Here is a 25,760-nt window from a genome sequence, read left to right on the forward strand (position 1 = left end):
GTTGCAATTGTTTTGGAAGGTCCACACCAGAATGGGGAGGTGCAGAATGAATTCCTTCAAGATCTGTGCTAGTAGAATAATGATTTCTGCACAGATGTTCCCAGGCTTCCTTGCTATAGGTTTTCATGTTTCTCAAAAAAAAAGTTTTGGTTTTTTCCCCCCTCTCTCATAATTGATAGAAATTCCTTTTCTATTTGCATTCTTTATCTGCAAGACTTAATGGACATAGACAAAAAATATACTCACCAAGTTCATTTAAAATACAAGTCTGTTTCTCTCAATACTTCGGTTAGAAGAAAGAAAAAGAAGTTTCAGATATTTCTGGTTTCTGAGTTTGTGAACTTTCCTGAGACAAAACAGCTTACTACCAAAGACAAATACTTTTCTCACTAAAAAAATACACTTTGTATTGCTCAGCATGTTCAGAAAGTGCCATTGAAAATTAAGAGTGCAAAGACCACCTAAAGTTCTAGAAATACATTCAATCTGCTTTGTGGTTTGTGTTACCATTCCTTGTAGATTGTGCTACGCACAGTTACTATGTAGTTTTCTTATATTGAAAGGAGCACTTTGATTGTTATTCCCCTGAAATGAAAACTCACAAATGTAATTGAGCAGCCTGTTGAGGTGTTAGGTTACTTACTAGCCAAATCAGAGTTGGTTTTTTTCCTGTTTGTGTTTTTTCTCTAAAGTTCCTTTTGAAATTGGCTGCATTGCTTGAACAGCTTGCCAAGTTCTTACATGACTATTTTGGTTGGCTCTTTATGATTTAGACAGTCAGGCATGCTGCAAACTTTGCTGAAGACATTGTTTATTTGTAAGAAAGCGTGTGAAGGGTTGAATTGAGGGTGTTGCAAGTTGTACTAGTTCAAAACCATGACTTCATTGCATGAACTTGTGGTGTTGTGAGGTCCCCAGGACGAGGTGAGAGATGAGAATTTGACTCCATGTTCTCAGAAGGCTGATTTATTATTTTATTATATAATATTAAAAGAAATTACATACTAAAACTATAGTAAAGAAAGAGAAAGGATGCATCAGAAGGCTAAACAAGAATGAATAATAAAAACTCATGATGACCAGAGTTCTGACACAGCTGGACTGGGATTGGTCATTAAGTCAACACAATTCACATGGAACCAATCAAAGATGCACCTGCTGGTAAGCAACCTCCTGACCACATTGCAAAGCAATCTGATAATTATTCTTTCTTTACATTTCTTTTCTGAGGCTTCTCAGGAGAAAAATCCTGGGCAAAGAAGATTTTTCAGAAAATATCATGGTGACATGAACTGACTTGAATTATAGTGTTAAACTTGGGTGTCTACCCTGCAATCCATTCAGGGATACCGCTTCTGTAGAAATGTTCTTAACTCATTAAAGATTCTTTATCTTTAGATTCTTTAGGATTCTTTAAGAACCTGTAGATTCTCATCTACGGATTCTTACCTTCTTTTTATGCTGTTCCTGTGGTAGCTGCTTTTTGCAGCTGCTGAAGGAATCGGGATCAACTGAGTACAGTCCCAGGCCACTCTTTATGTTGGTATGTATATGGGAAAATAGAGGGGAACAAAATTTAAAATGGAGCACAAGAAGAGTAGGAAATATCTAAAGAACTCAAAGCACCTTATCTCAGTATAAGCATGACTAAAATTCCTTAATCCTAATCTACAGTGACAAGCACTAACATAGCAATTTTAAGGTCACTGTATGGTCACCATGAAGAGGAATTAAAATTGTTTGGAATTCTAATGGGAGGCCTGTTCCAAAATGTAATGTACTATTTGTTCTATATAAGTCTGATTTTGAGGTTTTACTGCAATTCATTTAGGGATAATCCAATTCTACCAGGAATTAGTGGTGTATGTAGATATGTATAATTAAGGAGGAATAGGAGGCAATTTTGATTTTGGGTTGGCAATTCCAATACTGCAGAACTTGCTGTACTGTCTTTTAAAGCAGTTTGTAGTGATTGTTGTCAACTACTGATTTGGGTTCACTGATTTTCCTGGGTTTCTTAATACTTCCAATTTATATTTGCATGATTTTCATCACGGTAGGATATGGTTTCACTGAGTATAATTGTATGCATAAAAATTACATTTCTGAATGGACTAGAGAAGTTCAGAATAATTAGTTTGTGCAGAAATCAGGTGTATTCACAAGTAGTGATATTAAAGCTAGTGTGTACTTTAGCTAGATTAAGTAAAACAGATCTGCCCAGTGTTCTTTTCAAGCTGTTTTTTTGTTCCTATTGCTTGTTCTGAAGTGTGAACTTGGCAATACCTAAATTTAGAATACAGTATCTTTTCATTGCTGAAGTCTTAATTGGACCACTTAGAACACCTGTATTGAACAAAATATTAATGTGCTTTTCAGCACTGTTCAGTAGCACAAAAATAATGTAATTTAGATTGAATAAGAGTCGTTAATGGTGACTCTTGAAGAGGCTCTACTAGTTATTAAAAATAATCAGCTATAAGGGATATAAACTGATTATTTTCCTTCCTTTTGCTCTGGTGTAAGATCAAAGACCTTTACTAGAAATAGTAGCTATCTGACATGTTCTTGAAGACAATGGATATTTCACATCATGTCTCCCACTTTTAACAGTGAAAGATGGTAAAACAATGGAATAAAGTTCAACTTCTGTGCCTGTGGTGCAGAAGATTCAATTTATGGTTGAACCTGTTCCTACTTGCTCTGTCTGCACTGAGGTCAGGTTCCATTTGTAGCAGTATTTCCCTCATAGATACAGTCTGTATACCTCTGGTAATTTCTGTTATCACTGAACTCCAGTGGCTCCATATCTGTCTTAGATTGCAAGAAATTGTAATGTCCAAAGCATTATTGCTTGAATTGAGTGTTTGTCAGTGTTATGAAGAAGAGATGATTAGTCTAAAATGGCATTTTTGTTTGTGTGTTCCAGTATGCCTTTTCCCAAAGGTACAAGAGTCCTGACTTGCAGGCAATTTGTGGTCAGCTGTAATGTCTAGGACTATTTTGACATAACTGCTGTATATCCAGCTCCATGTATGCTGCATTTTTGCTCTAAAGTTTAATACTTTCCAAAGTTTATTAGCTATTTCTTGTCTCTTTTCAATGGCATCCTGTTTTCAGAACATTTCTCTAGTCTGTTGAGACAGTTTTTACAATTTATTTAATTTTTTTTTAATGATGAAATGTTGGTAACTGTTCTGAGAATGGTTTCTGGCCAGTCCTGATTCTTTAGAATTGTTAATTTAAGTCTGTTCATCTGTGAATGATTCTCAGCTGGCTGAAGTGTGGATATGGTATTGGGACTGCATTCCATAACAAAATGAATATTTATTCTTAGGTGTGTCCTGTGTATGGATTAGTTCTCTTTACCTTACTTGTCCATGACATATTCTTAGGGATACTTCCTGATGGCTCTGAAATCTCATAGCCAAGCTTTTGAGTAAAGTCTAAGGTTTTTGGGTTGAGCTGGCATGTTAATCTCTGGTAGACCTTTGTGATTTAAAGGTATTTCTCTTCCTGATGCCTGTTACATGTATATATAACATACATGTGGTTGTTTTTTGATTCATGGTATTTGAGTATATGAGCCACAGTTTGCTCAAATCCAAAATGGATAATAAAATGAAATGTAAGCTGACTCCAGTGTTAGTGCTGGCTAAGTCTTGTGTATCAGGAGGGGTGAAGAACTGACTCTTGATTAAAAATGTTAAAAATGTATGTGCGTTGGTATCTGATTTGCATCTTTCACAATTTTTTTATACCTAAGATTGTTTTTATCTGTTTTTTTTCTTTTTAGAAATCTTTTGGACAGAGATACATTTTCTAAATCTGATCCAAGTGAGTATATAGTATTTTATTGTTTCTTATTATGTATTTTAAATGTGCAAACACTGGAATAAAATTAGGTGGGTGATTCTTTTCAGTGTCAGTTAGGTTTACATTGACTTTGTGACAATTACTTAGAATAATTAAGCTACACTTGAATAAGGTACACTTATAATTAATGTTATGCGAACTGGAAATTTAAAGACTGTTAGTAATACTGCTTTCCTGAGCTAAATAGTCTTTTATTTAGTATTTAACCTAAAGTTTCCTAAAATTAATAAATTCTGGAAAGTTGGGTTGCTGTTTATGTTTAGTATCTGTTGTTTTCGATCTTTTTCAAAGCTATTAGGCAAAATACTAAATAAACTAGAAGCGTTTGTTGCTGCTAGTACAGACTTTCCACTAATCTTAGAGTCAAATACTGAAAAATAAAATCAGATTAATTAATCTCTGGGAAACACTGTCTTTCCTGATCAAAAATGTATGATGGTTTTTTAGTTAATCTGTTCAGAATTGTAAGCTAGTGACACTCACTTTCCTCATAAACTGAATTATGACAGGATCCCTTAAAACTCTCAGGTCTATGAATTTATGATGGGATTTTTGATTTAAAATCCATTGCTATTTTCCTGTATATGAAAACTTTAATAATGGAACTGAGATCACAAAAAAATTCCTTTTCTGATAATGTTACTCAAAGGATTTTTGTGTGGTTAATAGACTGGTCCTTAGGTTGTGGTGTCATCTCTCCTACAACTCTCCATTTGCTTTCATTCATAAGTTCAATTTCTTTCTTTAAGCCTGGGCTTTTCTTCCTTGGGATACCATATATTGTGCTTATTGGCACTGGAAATAACCCAAGACACATATCCTTGTATCAAGTCTCTGGACATGCAGCCATGTCCTGATATTTGAATAGAGTCATTTGTGTACTTTTGTTAGAGTATATGTTTTCATTCTGCATCAAAAAAAAAATCTTAGGAGAGATTCCACAGTAAATTTTTGAAGGGAAAAGCTTCTACTTCCTGGGGAAAAACAACAAGAAGTTAGGAGTACCTTTGAAGTTTGTAACCTGTAAAGCTTTAAAAACAAACAAAAACCAAACAAATAAAAAACCAACCCAGAAGACATAGGCAATACCATGCCTTTATGTGAAGATCATACAGAAACAAAACTGAGTGTTTTGCATATTGATAAAGAATTTTAGTTGACTAAAAAATTTGGTAAAAATTAGTTGGGGGTTGGATTGGATGTTCTTCAAAGGCCCCTAACAATTCTGTAATTCTGTTAATAAAGACCCTTAGTTAAGCTGTTTTGAAGAATGCTCAGTGACCTGTTGCCTGTAATGAATTCAGAGATCTGCCATATTGGCAAAAGTGATAGGGTGTCTATAGTTCTTAAGCTCAAATATTATTAAGGACAGGTGCTTCATGTTTTTGTCAGCTAGGGCACTGTATGAGGCATAAGTTGCAGGTTTGAGTGTGTTTGAGCTCGCTGCAGTGTGAGCTGTGTGGGGAAGGCCATGAACACCCTGTGACAGTCACAGCTGGTGCCAGCCAGCTCTGGAAACCACGGCAGCAGCTCTGCCTGCCAGAACTCTGCCAGCCAGGGGAGCACAATGCCCTGCTCAAACTTGTCCCAGTGAAAATGGGCCAGCAGCTGCAAGCTAGAGACAGAGCTGCTGGAGGTACTGCCACAGCCACACGTGTGCAGACAGACTGCTGGGGATGCCTTCTGCAGAGGAGATGCTCCATGCAAAGGGCAGCACCTCCAAAGGCTCTGTAGCCTGTGCACAGCCCCATAATGTGCAGCTGGGCAAACCAAAGTGATCCTGGCTGGTGGGTGACCCCTTCTGGGAAAAACATGGAAATAAAGTGGCAAGAAAACCTAAAGAAATCTTACTATCTATTTTAAAATGTTTCTGGGAAGTAAACTAGTGGTGTGTTTTAATGGATTCAGAGTATATGGGAATACTTTAAAAGTATCATAAACTTGCTTATCAATTTGAGACATATTATTTTTCAATTAACGTAAATAGCTTTTTTAAACCACTCAAATTGGTGGTGTGGTTTAGGGTCTGGTGTCCAGTTGTGAGTACCCAGTTATGCTGCCAGTCAGGCCTGTCGGTCACAGGTAAGCAGTATAAAACCATGGAGTGCAGTAATACTGTCCTTGGTGAAGAGAGAAGGGGGAAACTGTTGACTCTGGAAGTCATACTGTATTTGCACTCTAGAAATTCCTTGTCAGAGCAGCTTTGGTTTTGGGTGTTCTCCAAACAGGGTACATCCTGTTTTAGTACTCTGCAGGTTTTTTAATAGCTATTTAGTTTGTTTGCCTGTGCTGTCCTTTAGTTGGGCACAGAGATATGGCCCTACTGTAAAAGGGGTGAGTAGTATAAAACATTCTTGTTCTTCTCTGTTTGGAAGTACAGCAGGACAACTTTCCTCAGTGTCTATTCATTGGACAAAGGCCATTCTTAGACTGTTCTGTATACAGTGGGTTTATTCTATAGCTAAAAAGGGTCAAAATTAGCATCCTGCCACTGCCACAATTCCCACTTTTACGCTCACTGAATTTGCAGCCATTAGATCTCAGAGGAAAGAACCATGTAAAGTCATTCTGTATGCTGAGGTCTCATTGCTTTTGGCTAGGCCAGTTCTAATGTGCTTTTCATACTCCAGTGTATTTATCTAAGGATCATACTGGTAGGGAAAATGCAATTTAATCTTCTTGGTCTTTTTCTCAGAGGGACACACAGGAATGTAGCTGACTTCCATGTCAATATAAACAGCCTTCTCCTGAAATTAAAAACAAACTTGTGATTTTCCTGGCTCTCTTAGGAGATATGCTTGGCCTTTTTTATACTGTAATTGCTAGCCAGTATTCCAATTCTGACCACTTCCCTGGGATCTAGAATATTCATGCCAAGAGGAATCTGTCACTTTGCATGCCCAGAGGCAAGTGACAGAAGTAACTGTAGAGATAGTAGATATGGATGGGACAGGCTTGGATAGCCATTGTTCAGGAAGTGTTTCAAACAATACTGAAGCCTCTTACTGACAGTGCTTTCTGCTCAGTGGAGTGAAAGCAATCATATATATTGATTTATTGTAGTGTTTGGAGCATTCTGCTCTCCTGGTTTGGAGACCATTTTTTCTAGGAATATGTTTTTTTTAATCGATGGGTTTTATTGATTTGGGGTTTTTTCTTGCAGAAAGCTGAGCTAAAGAAGTGCTTCCTTGATGAGGTAGGGATAAGACCTTCTGAGGAGATACAGATTAATGATTTTGGCACGTTTCTTCTGTCTAATGACGGGCAGAATTGTTTTCTTCCTGTGCTCTGACAACTCAAGCTGAGCCCCGCAGAGCTGTGCTGGCAGCAGCTCACTCCTCCTGGGGAGCCCTGTGGCTGCTGAGTATTGATCATCAAAAGAGCCCAGGATGAATGACTGAAAACATTAAAACTCTTCCCTGGGGAATCTCCCCATGGAGGATAGTAACAATTAGGAGAACCTCTTGGCAGATGGGACAAAGCGACCTTAGGGCACCTCTGCCTGGAAGGTATAAAAGCTGGTCAGCGGAGAGTGTTGGGGAGCCCTGCTAGAACTGGTACCATGGAAAGATTTAGGTAGCATGGGGAAAAGGTCAATTTCATTGGTCTTCATTGAAATGGAATGGATATGTTGTTGTGCTTGGGAAAACTGGGATGGGCAACGTTGATGTAACAGCAGTTGCCAGACTAAAGGATAAGCATATATTCATTGAAAGGGAAAGGACCAGAGCAGGTGAGGAAGGCCCAGTCTGTTTGGGAAAACAGGAGGTGCAGGCTATAATAATCTATAATATTTTGGGAACTGTGTCTATAACAGAGTAATAAGTGTTGACATTTCCACCTTCTTTTTCATTACAACACTTAATTAAATTTACCTTGAATATGACATTGTGGTGTCAGTGTCCAGAGTTAAAAATTACTAAATATTAATATTCCTGAGTATAGATGTAGCTGTATCTGCTCTGGGAACTACTCATACGGCAAAGCCTTCCAAAAGGGTTTCTCAGTTACTCTTCATCAGTGTGCTGCTGTGAACTTTCTCATTGCTCCCTCAGTTTTTGAGACTATGAGAGAAAAACTAATTTTTTTTAGCTCTGTCTTAGGATGTGGCTGCATGATATGATGGCTTTTGAAATATTATTTATCCCCTTGTATTCCTTCTTCTCCCTGATGACAATGCTGTTAACTGTTTTCTGGGTTGCTTTATGGAGCCTTTAATCTCTGGTTTGAGCATTTCAAGTGCTTTAGATCAACTTTTTCATATTTATCTGCATTTCTCCAATTGGATTGAATTTGACAAAAGTTTTTTAGTGATTATTGCAATTAGTGTATCAGGATCTTTACAAAACTCTCTCTAAGAGCTATTTGAGACAGTGAATCTTAACGTTGATGGAGAACAGTGTCATGGTTGGTTTCCTGAAATTTATGGGGTGCATTTTAGAGGAAAGATAGAAAATATTTAAAAGATTTTCTACATTTACCAAGTATTTATCAGAAAGACTGAAATATATGTCTTTTCTATAGCTTTCATTAGGGCTGACTTTTTTTTGAAATATCAGTTTGAGATGCACATATGTATGTCAGACTTGTACCTTTTACTAACAATAAAATGTTGTAGGAGGTGGCTGCTTATTAGTCTATATTTTTATTATATTTAAAATATTGGCCACATCTGCAGCCTAGAAGGGGCGACCTTATTGCAGTCCACAGCTAGTAGAGGGTTGTTTAGCCTGAGGAAAAGGAGATTCAGAGGTGACCTTATCTCTCTCTGCAACTCCCTGAGAGGGGGTTGTAGTCAGGTGGGGACTCTTTCTCCAGGCAGAATTGTCAGAACGAGAGGACACAGTCTCAAGCTGTGTCAGGGGAAATATAGGTTGGATATTAGGAAGAAGTTTTTCACAGAATGACTGATAAAATACTGGAATGGCCTGCCTGGGGAGGTGGTGGAGTCACCATCCCTGGATGTGTGCAAAACAAGACTGGATGTGGCACTCGATGCCATGGTTTAGTTGAGGTGTTCAGGGCATGGGTTGGACTTGATGATCTTGAAGGTCTCTTCCAACCTGGTCATTCTGTGATTCTGTGATCTTCCACTGATCTCTTCTTTGTGGTGACCAGTGACAGGACCTGAGGGAATGGCTCAAGTTGTGTCATGGGAGGTTTAGGTTGGGCATTAGAAAAAAATGTTTTTTCTCAGACCGTGGTTGGGCACTGGAACAGGCTCCCCAGGGCAGTGGTCACAGCACCAACCCTGACAGAATTCTGGAAGTGTTTGGCCAATGCTCTCAGGCTCATGGGGCAGCTCCTGGGGTGTCCTGTGCAGGGCCAGGAGCTGGGCTGCAATGGTCCTGATGGGACCCTTCCAGCTCAGGATGTTCTATGATTCTACAATTCTGGATGGATAGGCAGAAGTTCAGTAACCCACAGAACTTTCTTTAGCTGATTTCATAGCTTCTACTTCATTCTGTTTTCTCACATTTTCCCCTTTCACTTCATTCTTCGTGTAATAAACTCCAGCAGGCTACTCCAGAGTGTGTTGTAAAAATAGGCTTTTTGGTTTGGCTTCACTTTACTATAAACAGTAACCAAAGGTAGGCACATGATTGCCAAGGGTTTATTTAGAGTAAATGGAGAAAGATGGACATCTCCTGAGAATTATTTTGAATATTTTTTTATAAAAGCTTTTTTTCATCTACAAGACATCTTACTTAAAACATAAAAGTGTTAACTTTTAGCTTCTATGTGAGCTAAAATACTGAAATTGCTTTTTTCTGTTTCTCCTCTTATTTGCTACTGCCTAAGGGGATTTTTTTTTTTTTGGTATGGAGCAAGTGCATTATAAGTAAGAGGAAAATGTAGTTAGAAGGTTGACTTCATTTCTGCTTTGGTCTCTTGATGATTCTGACTTCACTGAGAACAAAATCAAACCTCTACCTTTGCTGTTCAAGGCTACAGTCTAAAACAGTATTATTTTCACCTTCTTTTGAAAAACAATGGTTTGTGCAGGAAGAGAACTTGCTGAGGAAAAAAATGTTGAAATATCTGTATTTCTGTTGTTTAGAAAGGATTTGAAGAGGAGTTTCAGGTATCATAGTTACCTGCAACTAGTTCAAGACTGTAGAAAATAAAGTTTATAATGCTCCTTCAGTGCAAATGATTTGTACTTAAAATAGTGTTTAAAAGATCTGATTATAATCACTGCACCCCTGTCACCAGTCCTTGTGATAAAAGCTGCAGCTTAATGTGTAGTGAGTGCTCTACTGGAAATAGAGATCTCAGTGACACCTGTGGGATTGTTCTGCTTGGTCTTTCAAAATCAGGTTAGGTCAACAAATTTAATTGATTCTATTTTTTTATCAGGCTTTAAAAAAATAAAATACACATATGTGAGATGCTTAAATATATATAAATAATTTGAAGCAAAATTAAGGAAGAAAACCCAAGAAGTCTTTTTTTTTTTCCTTATTTTACTTCTATTTCCCCTGTTTCTTTTCAGTAAAGTCCTAATTTGCTTTTTTTTTTTACTTTAATTTTCTTCTCTCTTGAAGAAGTATATTTTAGGGTAATTGTGCATTAGATAATCTAGAATAGCCTGACCACCCACATTTAAAGAAGACCTGCTTTTATCCAATTTTGTCTTTAAAGACTGTCAAGTGCTTTGCTGGAGGTCAGGCATAAATGCCACCTCCCATTTTAGAAGAACTCCATTTATTAGCTGATTTCTGCAACAGCTAGACCACATGATCACCAGTCTGGTTAGGCTTGTTGACAACTGAAGGAGAACATTACTATTTAATTGTCCTAGTTACTATTTTCCACAGCACAAGAGACTACAAAGTTAGTTCACTTAGTTTAAGGATATGTTAAAGTTTGAAAATAACCAAACTTTTCTTCTTTTTCCTTTGACAGTCTGTGTTTTGTACACACAAGCAATTGGAAACAAAGAATGGAGAGAGGTAAGCTGCATATTCATAGGTGTATAAACCTTTTGGGTATATTTAAGGCTGGGGGTCCTGTGTACTAGCAAACATTTAAAATATAGTCTGATTTCAGTTTCCTTATCAGTATCACACATTTCCATCAAAAAAGAAAAAAAATTAGAGAAAACACATGAGTTTCGCATTTTACAGTCTCCCTCAGATAGATTAAACCAGACTTGGCTGTCAATTTGGATGGGGTTTGTGGCTCTCAAGAGAGGAAGACATTCAAACAGGACTGAGCTGTGGTGGTGGTCAGTGTCAGCAAAATTAGTCTGTAGCTGTGGTAAAGATTTACCTTTGAATTTTTTCTTTTAATTAAAATGTTTTCTACTTGAGAGGGGCTGAAGCACCTCCTCTAAACAGTAAGAAGAAAAAGGCATTTGCCAAAATGCAACCATGCATTTTGCATGCATCAGAGAAGGGAGTGTTGAAGAGAGAGCTGAACTGAAGTGAAATAGGAGATGGAGAGTGCAAAAATGATACATTTGCAATATAAGGATTGTGTTCCCTAATATTTAAAGCTGTCTGAAATAAACAATATATGCGAGCTTTTGCTTGCTCTTGTGTTTGGTTGGGGTTTTTCTTTGGTCTGCATTTCTTCAGGAAACAGTGGATTTCTGTTACTGATTCAAATTTCTGTGGATTTTTATTGGCTTTGGGAGATGATGTTGATGAAGTTTAGGTCATACAATACAAGCTATGCACCCCTCTGTATTGACATACGAGGTCTTCTGCCACTCTGTCTTCACCCACAGGTCTATTCATGTGAATGCAGTCATTTTCTTTCATGGCATCTGTTTAAGAGAGTTTTACAGGCTGTCATGTATCTCACATATTCCTTATATTGGCAGTCTAATTATGCTTCCTTATAGCATATAGCTTAAACTTACAGTTTTCTTTTACAGTTTGGAAGAACAGAAGTAATTGATAATACTTTAAATCCAGATTTTGTGAGAAAATTTATAATGGACTACTTCTTTGAAGAAAGAGAGAATCTGCGGTTTGATTTGTAAGTCAACAATTTTGACTCTCATATTGCAGCCTCTGTAAGCATGTAAAGTTTTGTCCAGCATAAAATTTACTTGAAGAGAGATGGTATCTATTGACATAGGATAAATTAATGTAATACACAATTGATTTAGCATTGCATCCTCAGAAATAAATGTGTAACATAATAATGACTGAGTTTTAAGAAATTGGCAGATGTTAGCTAGTAAAAGTACAATTATGCTTACAATTATTACTTTCAGAAAATAGAAATTAAAAGATGTCAAAACGTTAATATATTCTTGCAACACAGCCAGCAAATCAGGTACAGATATACTGTCCAGAAATAAAATACTGTACAGAGCCAAAATTTTCTTTACTATGCATCTAAATATACTAAATTTTAAGATTTTAAAACAAGAGCAGTTGTTCGAGAAGTAGATGGCTTCCAGATTTTTCCAGATGTGCTCATTTCATTCCACTGGTGGAATTCTTGTGACTTTCACCTCATTCTTTGGAAAACAGAATTGAGAGTCCAGTTACCGGGTTATGTCACCACTGCATGTCATCTCTTAGATTTCAGTCCTTTCTGATTATTTCAGTCTTTGTGATAATCAAGGTTGGTTTTGATTTTTTTAATTTTCATCCTCTTTTTTTATTAGCAGTTCTTTCTTAACTTTGCCCTAGGAGAGAGTATGAATAACTCTCATAGATAATTAAGTTTTTGCTGCAGTTTTGCATCACAGTATGCATTGTGGCCACAAATTTTCTTTGTATGTACTTTTTTAGTTGAAAACCCCTTTTCCTATTTCTTTTCACTTCCTTTGTAAGATGTACTAGACCACCTATTTCAAGGAGTGAAAGGAAATACTAAAGCCAGGAAGATTACAGGGTGCTTTGAGGTGGCTGGGTACAATCACAATGGAAGCCTGATGCAGACTTTATTTGTAGTTTTAAAAGTTAGGTTTAATGTCATGCAATCTGTGGAGTATAACTATTGTGGGTTATTTAAAATAAGTTTTAAGTCAGAGGTAATCAATTTGTGAAATAAATTATTCTTTTCCAGGTATAAAGCAGTGCTAGAATAGCCACACAGTGGGGGCTGTGTGGAAATCTGTGTCTGTTTGCCTCCTGCTTCTCATAGGATGCAGGGCATGGGGAGGGAACAGTGCAGCAGAAATGAGAAGTGAAAGAACTGAACTGAAAAAGAGAAAGCTCAGTCTACAGAAAGAAAGGGGAGTCTGTAAAGACCTTCTGGATAAATGTTGTCTGGAAAGGACTTGGACCTGGGAGGGAAAACACAGTTTTCCTGTGTTTAATTCTTTATGTGGTCAGAGAAATGGACTCCTGTCTGTTTATGAAAAGCTGTAATAAATATCACATGTTCTTTGTGCTCATCAGAAAGACCTGACTGCTTTCTGCTGATGTCCTGGGTTACCTGGACACAAGTCTGTTCTGAACTCAAAGCTGTTGCTGTCTTTGCCTGCAAGTGACCGTATAGTGATATTGTGTGAATTTACTGTAGAGCCCTATAACAGTGACAGATGAAAAATTAAACATCTTAGAAATCTGAATTAGAAATGTGAATCTCGCATAGCCACTGATGGATTAAATCCCATTTCTGAAGCTTTAGAAAGCTTCCTATATTCAGTTCCTTGGCAAAATTGTGTACTACTGTTGGCCAAAGTAGTTTTTTTCAAAGAAATTCCTTGTATGATTCATATATTTTGCAGGGAAAAAAAAAAACAAGTGGCAAGTATATCTGTGATATTTGGTGGATCAATAAATGAGCATGACCTCCCCCAAAATGTACAGCCACAATGTCACAGGCCCCTTTCTGCTCACTGCTGGTACTTAGGAAGTGATTTTGCCAGTGAAGTTGTTCATTGTTTTACTTCTGTAGCTATCCCTCAGGTCAATTTATAAGTTGTGTTTTTCTGTTCAATTTCACCAGTTTGCTTTTAATTGGAGGTTTTAACTGAAGTTAATAGTATTTGTAGGAATTTCTTTTCTTTATGAATATGTTTCAAAGGCTTTGGCTGTGCTGCACCATGTCCAGCTGTGTTGTGGTATTCCTGCCATCCTGACCTGTGATCTGGTCCGTGGTGCATCCAGCACCAGCTGTGGCAGCACAGCCAAAGGGATGGATGGCATTCCATGCAGGACAGCCTGACATGGGCAGTAACATAACAGATGAAAACTTCTTCAGTTTAGTAACTAGCATTGAATCTGAACAGATTATGTGATAAAACTATTACTTGGATTATCTGATAAAGATGGAAGACTATCAAAGTATAGAGATTAGTAAACCTGTATGAATTTCTTACATTATTTTTTTCAATATCTCTTAAATTCAGAGAGTAACTTTTTTTAACTCTTTGACTTGATTATGGAAGGAAAACGATGACATTTCATAGCTGGAGGAAGGCCAAGATTATGATAAACTCAAAAGAACAAGTAAAACTCTTGCTGAAAGCAGTTTAGTTTATTGTTAGTTATTTCTATTTGCTTATTCAAGTGACTGAACAATTACCTAAGAAAATAATTTACAAGTTAGTTTGTTTTCTAGGGTTAATTTTTAATTTTTGGTCTGCTTTTTGCCATCTTTCACTGTTCAAAAAGGAATATCAGAAGAATTTCTCTCTAAAGTTTGCACTTTGTTGAAAATGATTTAATTTCAAATAACTAGTGAGCCATAGTCCTACATATGATGACTCAGTTTGTCTTCCTTACTGGGGAACTTCCATTCACAAATCTGTTTGTGTAAATTTCACACATAGGTGAAAAAATTGTTTGGGTTTTGTTTCTTTATTTAATTGTCCTCAGATGTGTCATCTGGCAACTCTGATATAAATTTTCTTTTTTTTTTTTCCCTAAGCTATGATGTTGACTCAAAGAGTCCTAACCTGTCAAAACATGTAAGTTCTTCCTCACTATTTTAATTCCTTGTGTTAAAATGCTTACATTTCTAAAGTATGTTTATTTTCTTTTGACTCTAAGTAATACCAGGTACACAGAGACAAATACAGTGATTGGCTATGAGTGAAAACACATAAGTATAATGAGTATAATGTTAATGGGACATTTCTCTTGCAAGGGGCATTTTGAGCATGCATGTATACCTTTTCAGATATGTAATATGCTGCAATTAGTTGATACTTTTTTGGGTCCTAAAACTGGAGCATGTTTTTACTGTATCTCAGTGTTAGAAGAAATCTTCAAAACAACATGAGTATAAAAGTGGGAGTGATGAAACTGTAACTTTAACATTTAGAGATGCAGGAGTAGAATTCAGAGGCTTATCAGTGAATTTTTAAAAATTAAATACAGGGAGGCTTTGGTAAGAGAACCTTTGAGAACTTGGAGCAAAGGAAAAGAGGATAGTAGAAGGAATACTCTGTGTGTGCTTCACAGTGAAAAGACAAGACTTTTAGCCATTGATCTGCAATTACATCCTCACTGTAGTGGTTGTGTAGTGCCTTAGAATTACATCTATAAGTGTAACCTACTGTTATATCAAATAGGTGGTAGTGAGTCTTTATGATTCACTGTTGCATAGTTATTACTAAGATGTGGTGTTCAGCAGAATCTGTTCTTCAGTAGGGAGCAGCTGAAATAAATGGAAAACCAGATTTCAATGTGTGAAATATGAATTCTGAGTTTTTATGTTTTTGCTTTCAGGATTTTTTGGGACAGATGTTTTGTACACTGGGAGAAATAGTGGGATCACAAGGGAGCAGACTGGAAAAATCAATTGTGTAAGTATTCTGGAATGTTGGATGAATGGATACTGCTACATGAGGCTAGAGTTGTGGGGCTTTTTTGCTGTGAGATATCTTGATATGCAAAATTGACAGATATGGCTTTTAAGAGAGAGTAAATAGTTACATGCAATAGAAATCTTTCTTTATATAGGCTATGATAATTTAGGTTTCATTTTGGACAATTAGTAAAGGAATTAACTAATCCATAATTTTTGTCAATCTTGTTACATCTTGCATTAGAAATAGCTTGAGTGTACTAATCTAAAAAATGTTTCTGTTTTGCTTTGCAAATTAGCACATCATAAAACTTTAATTACCTTTTGTTCAAGCATTTGAGTTCCTGCAAAAAACCTTCCCAAAGACACAGTGAAGAATCAGCTGACCAGATTATCAGATTTCTAATAAAATCACACAAAATTATTAACATCAGCAAATATTGTGGTTATTAGACAACAGTATTTTGTGGTTCTCCCCTTAATCCCATTCTGGATATTAAACTTTTAAAAGCATATCTAGGAAATAACCTTGAGGACTGGTACAGTAAGTGTCATAATAGAGAAGTTGTGTTAGGCTATGTGATTAAAAAGGTTGTGTGTGAACAAACAAGAAGAGTGTCCCAGTGGTAGGGAGAGGAGCCCAAACAATTGCCCTGGCTGCTTTCAGACCTATCCCAGGAGAGTCATCAGCTTGTGGAAACCCATCTCCACACACTCAAAGATCACAGTGGCACAAGGCACAGGCAGGGGAGCTCCAGTAATACAATTAAGGGAACAACCCCTGCCCAGCTCCAGGGCTGTCCCAGAGAACCAGAGCCCCAGCACAGCGGATGGCAGCACACAGCAGGTCACTGCTTGGTCTGGACATGTTTTAGTTCTTGCTGGCTGCACAGTTTGAGCACAGAAATACTGTCTTGTCAGCTGGGACAAGAGGTTGGCCCTGTTTTGTTCTACTAAAACAACAGCTCACTGACTTTTCACTGTGTAGGCCTGGCTCATGCCAGCTGCCGCAGCACATTGCACTGCCACAGCTCCATGAACTGAGCTAAGTCATTGTCAGTTGATTCTACTGGGAGCCTGTGGTCACTTGGTCAGAGAAAGTGCTAACTTTGAAGACACTTACATTTAGTAAGATGAATCTTATCTGACTTTTAAAAAGTCTTCAAATTTTTTTACTGTCCTCAGTTAGTCAATTATTCAGCACACTACACGTTTTTTTTTCTGAGAAAATTTCTGAAATTTTTTTTGAACATGTAGAATAAAAGGCATTCATTCAGCAGTTTAGTATTTGGTACAGGTTAAATGAAGTCTGAAATGAGTTACAGGTGAAGTTTAAATTTTGAAATTATCTATTAGAAAAGAAAAAATATCAGTGAAGATTCTGTGGAAAGGAGGTCTTCACAGACCTTTTGGCCTGTGTAAAATATTTTCTCATGGGTAAATAAGCATTTCTCAGGTCTGGGTTCTGATACTGTCTTGTATGGTAGTTACTAAGTGAACCCAACACGTGGGTGGACACATGTTAATGAGAGAGTGTTTGACTTTTTTTAGTTCTTCATAGTGTCCCTGTTTATTCTGTCATTGCTGTGTGACTTGACAACTGTGCCTGAGTGATTGTCCTTTCTGGACTCTCTGAAGTCTGGGTGTCTAGGACACATTTCTGTTATTTATGAAACTTTGCAATGCATTTCAAGGTTGTTTGCTTTGTAGATGTGTGTTTAGTATCTCTTAATAGTCAAACAATGAGAATTTAATTGACAATATTGCATGTCTTCCCTTCTTAGGGATATTTACTGCTTTGAGTTTACTGTTCTCTTTATGAAGTCAACTCTGTGTTCTCACAGCATGAATGCTCTTTATGATCTATGAGTTAAGAGAGCTTTATCTTTTCACCATATTTCTGAAGTTCATTAACATTTTCCCACTTCAGTTCTCTGCCAATGGATTACAAAGAAGAGAAAGCTTGGTGCTGTTTTAGTCCCAATCAGCCACCCTACAGAAGTAGCACATTTTATCCTTAAGCAGTTTGAGAAGCTTGAATTCCATTCTCTGATTGGCATTCAAGTAAGCTCTGATGTTCCTTCAAAATGAAAATTAGAAAGACTTGAAGCTTATTATTCTCTAGAAGAAGCACTATCTACTTTAGGCATTTGCAAAAGTCTTACACAATTCAGGACTCCATGGCTGCTGTGAGCTGTCCAGCTTCAAGTCAGATTGTGTATCATCAGGAAAGGTTCCCTGAGGAAGTCTGCAGTGAAAGGGTAGTCTTGTCCTTCCTCAGAGTTAAAGTAAAACATCTCAAGCCTAGAGGGTCACCATTGCTGTGGTCAGGCAGGAAAGCTGAAACACACCTTGCACTGATCTTCATGGCAAGTACAAAAGTGAAGGTACACAATTCACATTTTTCTTTGCCTGCGTGGCATGCATGCCTTGCAGTTTCATTGGTGTTACAAGCACCAGTGAATTGCACCTCTGAGGCATGAACCTGACAGTATTTGTTCTTGGCAGTTGTGAGATTGTCCCCTGAACCTCCCTCTCTTTTCCTGAGACCATTAAGGACTTGGAATTTTATGCAGTCTGTCACAGGAGAGTGTCTGGCTCCCAGTATTGTAGTGTGGTAGCCTGTTGTGACAGTGAGCATTTTTTGCTCAAGAACATACTTTAGTGTTGCACTTTATTTTACAGACTGGCCAGATACAGATGTGAACTGTTGTTTTGGATAATTTATATTGGAAAATAATTCTAGTAATTCAAAGAAGGTGAAATGGACACTGTGACATTTTAACAGTAATGTTTGTTCTCTTTTCCTGTTGGGTTACTAGATTCATTAAATGCCTTCTCAAGACAAGCTCCATGTGTAGGATTTACTCTGCCTGGCTCTCATGTTCCAGCTGTACTGGCATGAAAGGATAATGTGCAGATTCCTCTACTTCCCAAAATGCTGTGGTTTCCTTTTTCTCTCAAGAGCATCACCTGCTCAGACACCATCCAGAATTAGATCTCTGCACGTTCTGTCTTCCTTGAGAGAAGATGCTAGCCACATTTATAACTTTGAGCAATGTTTTTTTTCAGGATCTGCTAAGTGCATTCCTGTAGGGATTTCCTTTGATGAGGAGATAGGGCATTGCAAAGCTTAATGAGCATTCTATGCTAGTTATTCACATCTGAGTGCTGCTGCCTGCTAATGAGGCTCTACTGGAGCCAGCTGGCCTATTATGTGAAGTTCTTTTTCCTGTCATTTTGCTGTGAACATAACTGAAAGAAAAATACCTGAACTTCCTATATTTGTCCTGTCCTTTTATCTGTGGGTGTGACTATCAGAGGGCCAGGCTCTGCAAATTCAGGGATAAGCCTGTAAATTTTTGAGTGACCTGAAAGATGTTCCATCCTCTGCCTCATTGCAATTCCAGCTTGCAAAATTGGAGGCTCTTTTTTTACCTCTCAGGTTTGAATTTCCACATAAATGGCCATCTTTTACACAGGCTCTATAAAGGTCCTCCTTTCAGTCCTTGTTAAAGCCCAAGTATTCTTCAGAGTGTCCTTTTAAACTTCTCTTGGTGCTGCAGATGTGGTGTCTCAATTGTGGAATCATTTATTCTGAGGAGACAATAATTATTTCTCAAGACTGTATTTTATATAGACATGCAGGTATTGTTGAAAACCTTTCTTTGATAATGGTTGTCTGTTCTGTTCCGCTAACAATGCTCCTCTACCTGCTCCTTCAAATACTGTCCAGAAAGAGGTGATCACTGTAGAGAAGCCTACAGGTTCTGGACTCTCAAGCCAGTAGGCACACTGAAATGTAGATTTTCACATTTTATTTTCCTTTATTTATTTACCATTTCACTTAGGATAAACCAACTTTTTTACACAGGACAAGTGGCAGAAGAGAGAAACTGAATTGCATGCCATCAGCTTTGTGACTTGAAAACTTACCTTGTGCTCTCTGTATCAGTTGTAATTTTCATACATGATATTAAGGAACTAAGGTGATGTGGTTGTGTATTTTGCAGAGGAATTCCTGGGAAGAAGTGTGGAACAGTCATAGTAACAGCAGAGGAACTAGGGTGTTGCAGAGTAAGTGTGCTCATTGCTTTCCAAAAATAACATGGAAATTATTTTGTGATTTACACTGCACTGGATTGTTAATGGTATAACTTACAAATTTGCATTTTGTGATTTATGTAAGAAGTTAGAATATTGTTTTCCTTTGAGTTGCTCTTAGTTTCAGAGAGAAGAAGAAGAAAGAAGCAGAAGCCAATGCTCAATATCTCTTGAAGTCTCTCTCATGCTCCTTCATGTCCTCACTCTCTCAGTCTCTTGCAATGTCTCAGCAGCTGTCACATACTTGATCTTCTGGATTTTTGTACTTTATCTAAATTTTTGCAGCTCATATTCAGAATGTCAATGAGTTTTGGAGTCATTGAATTGCTGACGTTGGAAAAGACCTTGGAAGATTGTCTAGTCCAATACTCCTGCCCCTCTTAGAGCAGGTTACTCAGGGCTCTGGGCAGTTGGGTTTTGAGTCCAAGCAATCTCCACAATTTCTCTGCTACAGCTTTTCAGCACACTCAGAGTAAAAAGGTTTTTTGCTTATATTCAAGTGAAATTTCTTGCATTTCAAGGATGTACATATTGAAACATTTTCTTCCTCTGGATGCCATTAACCATAGGCTGTTTATTCCCTAGTGCCATGTACTTCCACAAATTGATAAACCTTCTGTTTTCCAGGGTAATAATTTCAGCTCTCTCTGCCTTTCCCCAGATGAGAGATGGTCCAATCCCTTAATCATTTTAGTGATGCTTTTGATAGAATTGCTTCTGGATGTTTGTGTCTTCCTTGTACTGGGGAGCCTAGAACAGCACTCCAGGAATGAACAGAACTTCAGGAGTGGCCTGAAGTGACCAAAGCTGAGTCTCTCCCTTCAGCTTTCTGTCAGCACTCTCCCAAAGGTAGCCCAGCAGGCTGTTGGCCTTTGCTGCCATTGATCAACTTGGTGTCCACCAAGCCCTCTCAGTCCTGTTCTGCCGAGCTGCTTTCCAGCTGCTTGGCCTGCAGCCTGTCCTGCTGCATAGGGTTTTTCCCCTTCACATGCAGTACCTGGCATTTTGCTCTCTTGAACCCCATGAGGTTCATATTGGTTCATTTTTCCAGCCTGTACAAATGTCTCTGAATGACAACACAACCATCTGTTGTATAAACTGCGATTTCTAGTTTTGTATTGTTTGCAAACTTGCACTGGGTCTACTCTGTCCATCATCCAGGTTGTTAATGAATATGCTCAGCATTCTTGGCCCATTTTTGATGCCTCGGGTACGCTGCTAGTGACTGGTCCCAAGTGGACTTTGTGCCATTCAATATGACCCTTTGAAGCCCAGCAGTTCAGCCATTTTTCAGTGTCCCTCACTGTCCAGTTTCCTACTCTATAATTCATTAGTTAGTGAATAAGGATTTAGGGGAGGCACTGTATAAGGCCAAGTTAAGGTGAAGAATAAACAACATCCACTAGGCTCCTCTCGTTCAATCAGCCACTCATTTTGTGAGGAAAAGTTTCCAGAGGATCAGGCATGAATTTCCATTTTGAAAATCCTTTCTGATGTCTCTTAGCCACCTTCTTCTTTTTCATGTGTTTGCATATGTTTTCCAGGATTTTTTGCTCTATCATTGTCTCAGGGTTTGAGGTAATAAAACTGGCTTGGATCCTCTTGCCCTTTCTCAAAGACAGGAGAACTTCCCCTGAACATCATAACTTTAGAGAGGTAACTGAAATTGGCCCCACAGTAGTATTGGCCAACTCCATCAGCACTCTCAGGTGCATCCTACCAAGTCCCATGGGCTTCTGTATGTCTGGTCTGTTTTAAATGTCCCTTTCCTGGTCCTCCTCTACCTAGCACAAGTTATCCTTGTTCCAGACTTTCTCAGGTCTGGGTTTCAGGTTTCCATGAGTCTCCGAGGGAAATCTTGGCAGTAAGATAGAAAGTTATGAGAAAGACATAGAAAAGCTGTGAGAAACATGGACCTTGCAATGTCCTTTATCACCTGGTCTCCTGCCCCACTCAGTGGTGAGCCCACATTTTCTGTCATCATCCTCTTGTTGCTGTTGCACCTCAAGATCTGTTTATGGAACAATCTTCCAGCAGCCCCTGCCCCAGTTAGCTGGTGAGTCTGCTGCGAGTTTATCTTTGCATTCACAATCTTTTTCTCGTTCTTGACTTTGCCCAAAGAGATGCCATGTGTGACTTCCAGTTTGCCTCATCACAGCAAAGAAACTTGTCTCTTATTTCTTGTCAGGTTGGATGTACTTGGTACCTTTCAGGCTCATTTTCTTGAAGGTTCCAGACTCTTAAGAGCCAGCAGCCATTTGCTTGACAGGCAGTAGGAACAGACAACAACAGGTCTAAGTCACTGAAGGAATGAGGCTGAGCCGTGCCTGACTGGAATTTTAAAAATTACTTTTAATATACTTTCCTTGCCTATGCATCTACTTCTTTCAGAATGCAGTTTCAGATATCAGGAAATCCTTGAAAAATCCTAAGCCTTTTTAGCATAGAAAATTGTTCTTTTTCTGGTGTCCCTACAAAGAAATTCTTGGTACCAACCATTCAAACTGCACTATGAAGACATTGCACAAATGTGGATATGTAGAGAGCATTTGGAACACAAATACCCCTCTTTATTTTGTTTCCTATTTGCATAGTTTAGTCAAATTTTGTTTAGTGTAGTAGAGTGCATGCAGTCTGTAATTTTTCGTTATTACCCATTTCAGGATTCAGTTTTAATGCAATTTTGTGCAAACAAACTAGACAAGAAGGACTTCTTTGGGAAATCTGATCCTTTCCTTGTATTTCATCGAAGCAATGAAGATGGCAGGTAGGTGCCTGTTAAGTATTTTTGCTGCTAATCATTAGGCAACTTAATTATTTACAGACAATATAGTTCTCATTTTTTTTACACTTTCCAGATTAAGCTGTGTTTCTTTTATAATGTTTGTTGGATTTCAATTTGTCGTGTTAGGCAATATAGGAATAAAACTGCTAAAAGAAATTGATCAAACACTGCAATTGAGGGTTTTAAGAGATAAATGTCTCATAAATATAGAGCACTATGACAATTAATAGTAATGAAATAGCTAAATAGTGTTACTTTTCTGAAGATATTGTATGCATTTGAATTAAATAGAATTCTCAAAGAAAATTGTAGATGCAAAATATGCTAATGCTTAGAAATTGTATTTAGATAAAAACATTTTATGATGCAAATTTTAATTAGGAAGTCTCTTTTATCTTTTTGACATAGTTCCAGGAAATTGAATTTAAAAATTCCTGAAATAGAATTTAATTTTTTTACAAATGGCTGTTTGCTACATTAATGCTTTAATTTGTTAAAGTAGACTGATCTCTTCTGTTCACTGCTAAGCTTTGACATGCACTGGTCAGCACAACACTGCCTTTGTGGGGACCTACTAGCAGGTTAAGTTTTCTTGGAAACTGAAAGTCCTCACATCTAACATGTACCAAACCAAGCCAAGTATCATCATACATGATGCTGCTTTTCTGTGTAGCTTAACTGGAGCAGTTGTTAACATAAATCTGTTTATGGGTGTGTGCATCTATTACCTGTTTTTTTTTGTCTTGGAGGCCGATGATAGGAACAGTTTCCTGAGTAAACACTGCAAGCCTGGAGGAGTTATGGCTCCTTTGTGAGTGGCATTGAGGTCACTTGTGAAATTTCTCTGGGTGTTACTGGGAGTGCTGGCACGTGCAGCCTGAAAGTGTAGGTGTTTGGGGTGCAAGGAGGACATTCCCTCAAAGGATAACTTCAGTTGCAACTGGATGAGGAATTTCAGTAATGGCTTCACCAGTGACCTTGTTCTTGCTTTCTTTTGAACAATTCAGTCCCCAAGGTGGGGGTTCAAAAGAGGTATTTTAATTTTGCATCATTTAGAGAAAGCAGAATGTATGAATACAGTTCATGAGAGAAAGTGATCATTCAATTTCAGAGAGAATTACATGTTTTACCTGAGACAGCCCTGGTTAAAAAATCATGGACATAAAATGGGGAATTAAAATCTGAAAGCCATTATTCCCTTGGCTCAGTTTCTTAATTTCTAAGCAAGAGTCAGATTCTCACAAGATTGTTTCCTTTCTGGATCTGTGACTAATTCCTGCATTTACAAGGTCTGTTTAAATTAGTGGGATGGAAACTGCTCTTCCCTGAAGTAGTTACTGAATGGTTGTAGTTTCTGTTGAAGTTTTGGGTAAAAACATTTCAGATTAAGAGTTGTTTAGCACTTTAGTCTGTAATCTCTCTTCAGCAGGTCTCTTCAGTCTTCCCTTCCTTCTGATTTCACCATATTTCTCTTTTTCTTACCTTATATTTTGTATGCACATTGTATATATGAATGATTACAGTTCTTTTCATTCTGTCTTTGATGATGCAAAAGAAAAAGTAAATAATACAAAATTTATCTTAATTTAATTAATTTTTTGTATTAATTGCAGTTTTACAATCTGCCACAAAACAGAAGTTGTGAAAAATACATTGAATCCAGTGTGGCAGGCATTCAAGATTTCTGTCAGAGCACTCTGTAATGGAGACTATGACCGGTAAGGTGTAGCCTAAGTTTTTTTGCATATACATATTTTTTCTCCCTAATTTGTGTGTTCTTTATTTAATCAATATTTTGAAATTATAATAGGTGTTCAAAACCATTCATCACATTAAATAATTTATAAAACTAAAGCAAATATGCTTAACCTGTAGGAAATGCTAGTGGTGTTTTCTGGAAAAGGCTCTTTGTTCTCTATGGTGTGAATTAGAAACAGAAAGAAAAGACTGATTTAAAGCATGGTCTCTGTGACAAGTATACACAAATATTTTTTAATGTTTCAATGAAATCAATGATGATCTGTTTTCCTTGGGTGACAGTGCAATGTCAGAGGATGCTGATAAATGAAAGCCTTTAAAATACGTAGATCAGTAGATGAGAAACACAGAAGGTAGTCATCTTCAGATTTGAGTTTTTCAGTGGTGCCATGCAAAAGGATCTATCTTCAGGTGGTAATAATAACATGTTTTTAATCAACATCTTACCACTAATAAGAAACAAATTAGTTCAGTGGAAATGGGTATTTTTAGACTCCTTAAAAATGGCCATGTTGGTTACTCTTTCACTTAGATGCAGTAAAAACGAAGCAGTTTTGTAATGAACATATTCAAATAGAATTTTTCACTTGTATTTGGGTTAATGTGCATAATGCATAAGCAAAATAGTATTCATTAAGCTAGTCTCTGAACACTGCACTGTTTATCATATTAAAGAAATAAGTTTTCATATTAATTAGAAAAGATGTTGTGGTGCAGGCATATTGAAATAACTCCAGCATTCCAAATTAAGGGAACTTGAAAGTGTAATAGCACTCCTCAAATTATTTTTGTGTATCTCCTGTTGACCTTCTTTCAACATGATGTGCTCAGTCAATAGAGGCTCCATGGAACTTCACAGTCCTGCATACAGCAATCATGTTTCAAATTAAGAAGTGGTCCTTAGTTCTCAGATTGATTTAAATTAACCTGCTGATAGTCCAGAAAGAACTTCAGAGGTTTGGGATTTTTTTCGTTAGAAAACCATACTTTTTAAAGGTAAGGGTCGACTTCCTGACATCCACGTGGTAATACCTAAAAACACAAACCCCAGAGGTCTCTTTCAGATAGTGATAGTTTTCACAGATAAAGTTTTGGTGCTCTGGGTTCTGTGATAGATGTGAAAGGTGGGAATAATGTCATTAGTAAAAATATGTCATGGTAAATGTTTATTCTGGTGTTGGGGACACTAAATATTCAGCTAGTGCGTGCTTCTGACTGAACTCTGTCCACATTTTCATATGGAATGAGCAGGATTTGCTTCATTTTTCTCAAACTATGCAATTATACAGTGTTTTCAGACATGACAGGAATGGCATTTCAGTACTGCAGTAATACTTAGTGTCTAATGTGTCTTTGTTCTTTTTTTCTCCTAGTATGAGCTTTCAAAAAGCACTTACAGTTACTTTCTGCATAAAAGTTTTAAAACAGAGATACCCATCTCTAACCTTGATTATTTTTAAATGAAAGGGGTTTTTTAATATTAAACTAGGAAACCCATCCTCTAAACTGT

The 25,760-nt window shown here is 37.4% G+C and overlaps 1 protein-coding gene across 1 annotated transcript in view; it reads left to right on the forward strand.

The window, feature by feature from the left end:
- Nucleotides 1–25,760, forward strand: part of CPNE8 (copine 8) — a 70,299-nt gene that overhangs the window by 9,945 nt on the left and 34,594 nt on the right. Inside the window, exons 2-9 of the mRNA XM_054272702.1 lie at nucleotides 3,797–3,837; nucleotides 10,786–10,832; nucleotides 11,762–11,865; nucleotides 14,722–14,761; nucleotides 15,525–15,601; nucleotides 19,617–19,680; nucleotides 22,371–22,474; nucleotides 24,106–24,210. Coding sequence (XP_054128677.1) covers nucleotides 3,797–3,837; nucleotides 10,786–10,832; nucleotides 11,762–11,865; nucleotides 14,722–14,761; nucleotides 15,525–15,601; nucleotides 19,617–19,680; nucleotides 22,371–22,474; nucleotides 24,106–24,210 — 582 coding nt within the window. The remainder of the gene's footprint in view (nucleotides 1–3,796; nucleotides 3,838–10,785; nucleotides 10,833–11,761; nucleotides 11,866–14,721; nucleotides 14,762–15,524; nucleotides 15,602–19,616; nucleotides 19,681–22,370; nucleotides 22,475–24,105; nucleotides 24,211–25,760) is intronic.

The sequence above is a fragment of the Melozone crissalis genome, unplaced genomic scaffold, assembly GCF_028551555.1.
Source record: "Melozone crissalis strain CALT ecotype California unplaced genomic scaffold, PUWL_Pcris_2 ptg000004l_1, whole genome shotgun sequence".
In the NCBI taxonomy this organism is placed as follows: Eukaryota; Metazoa; Chordata; class Aves; order Passeriformes; family Passerellidae; genus Melozone; species Melozone crissalis.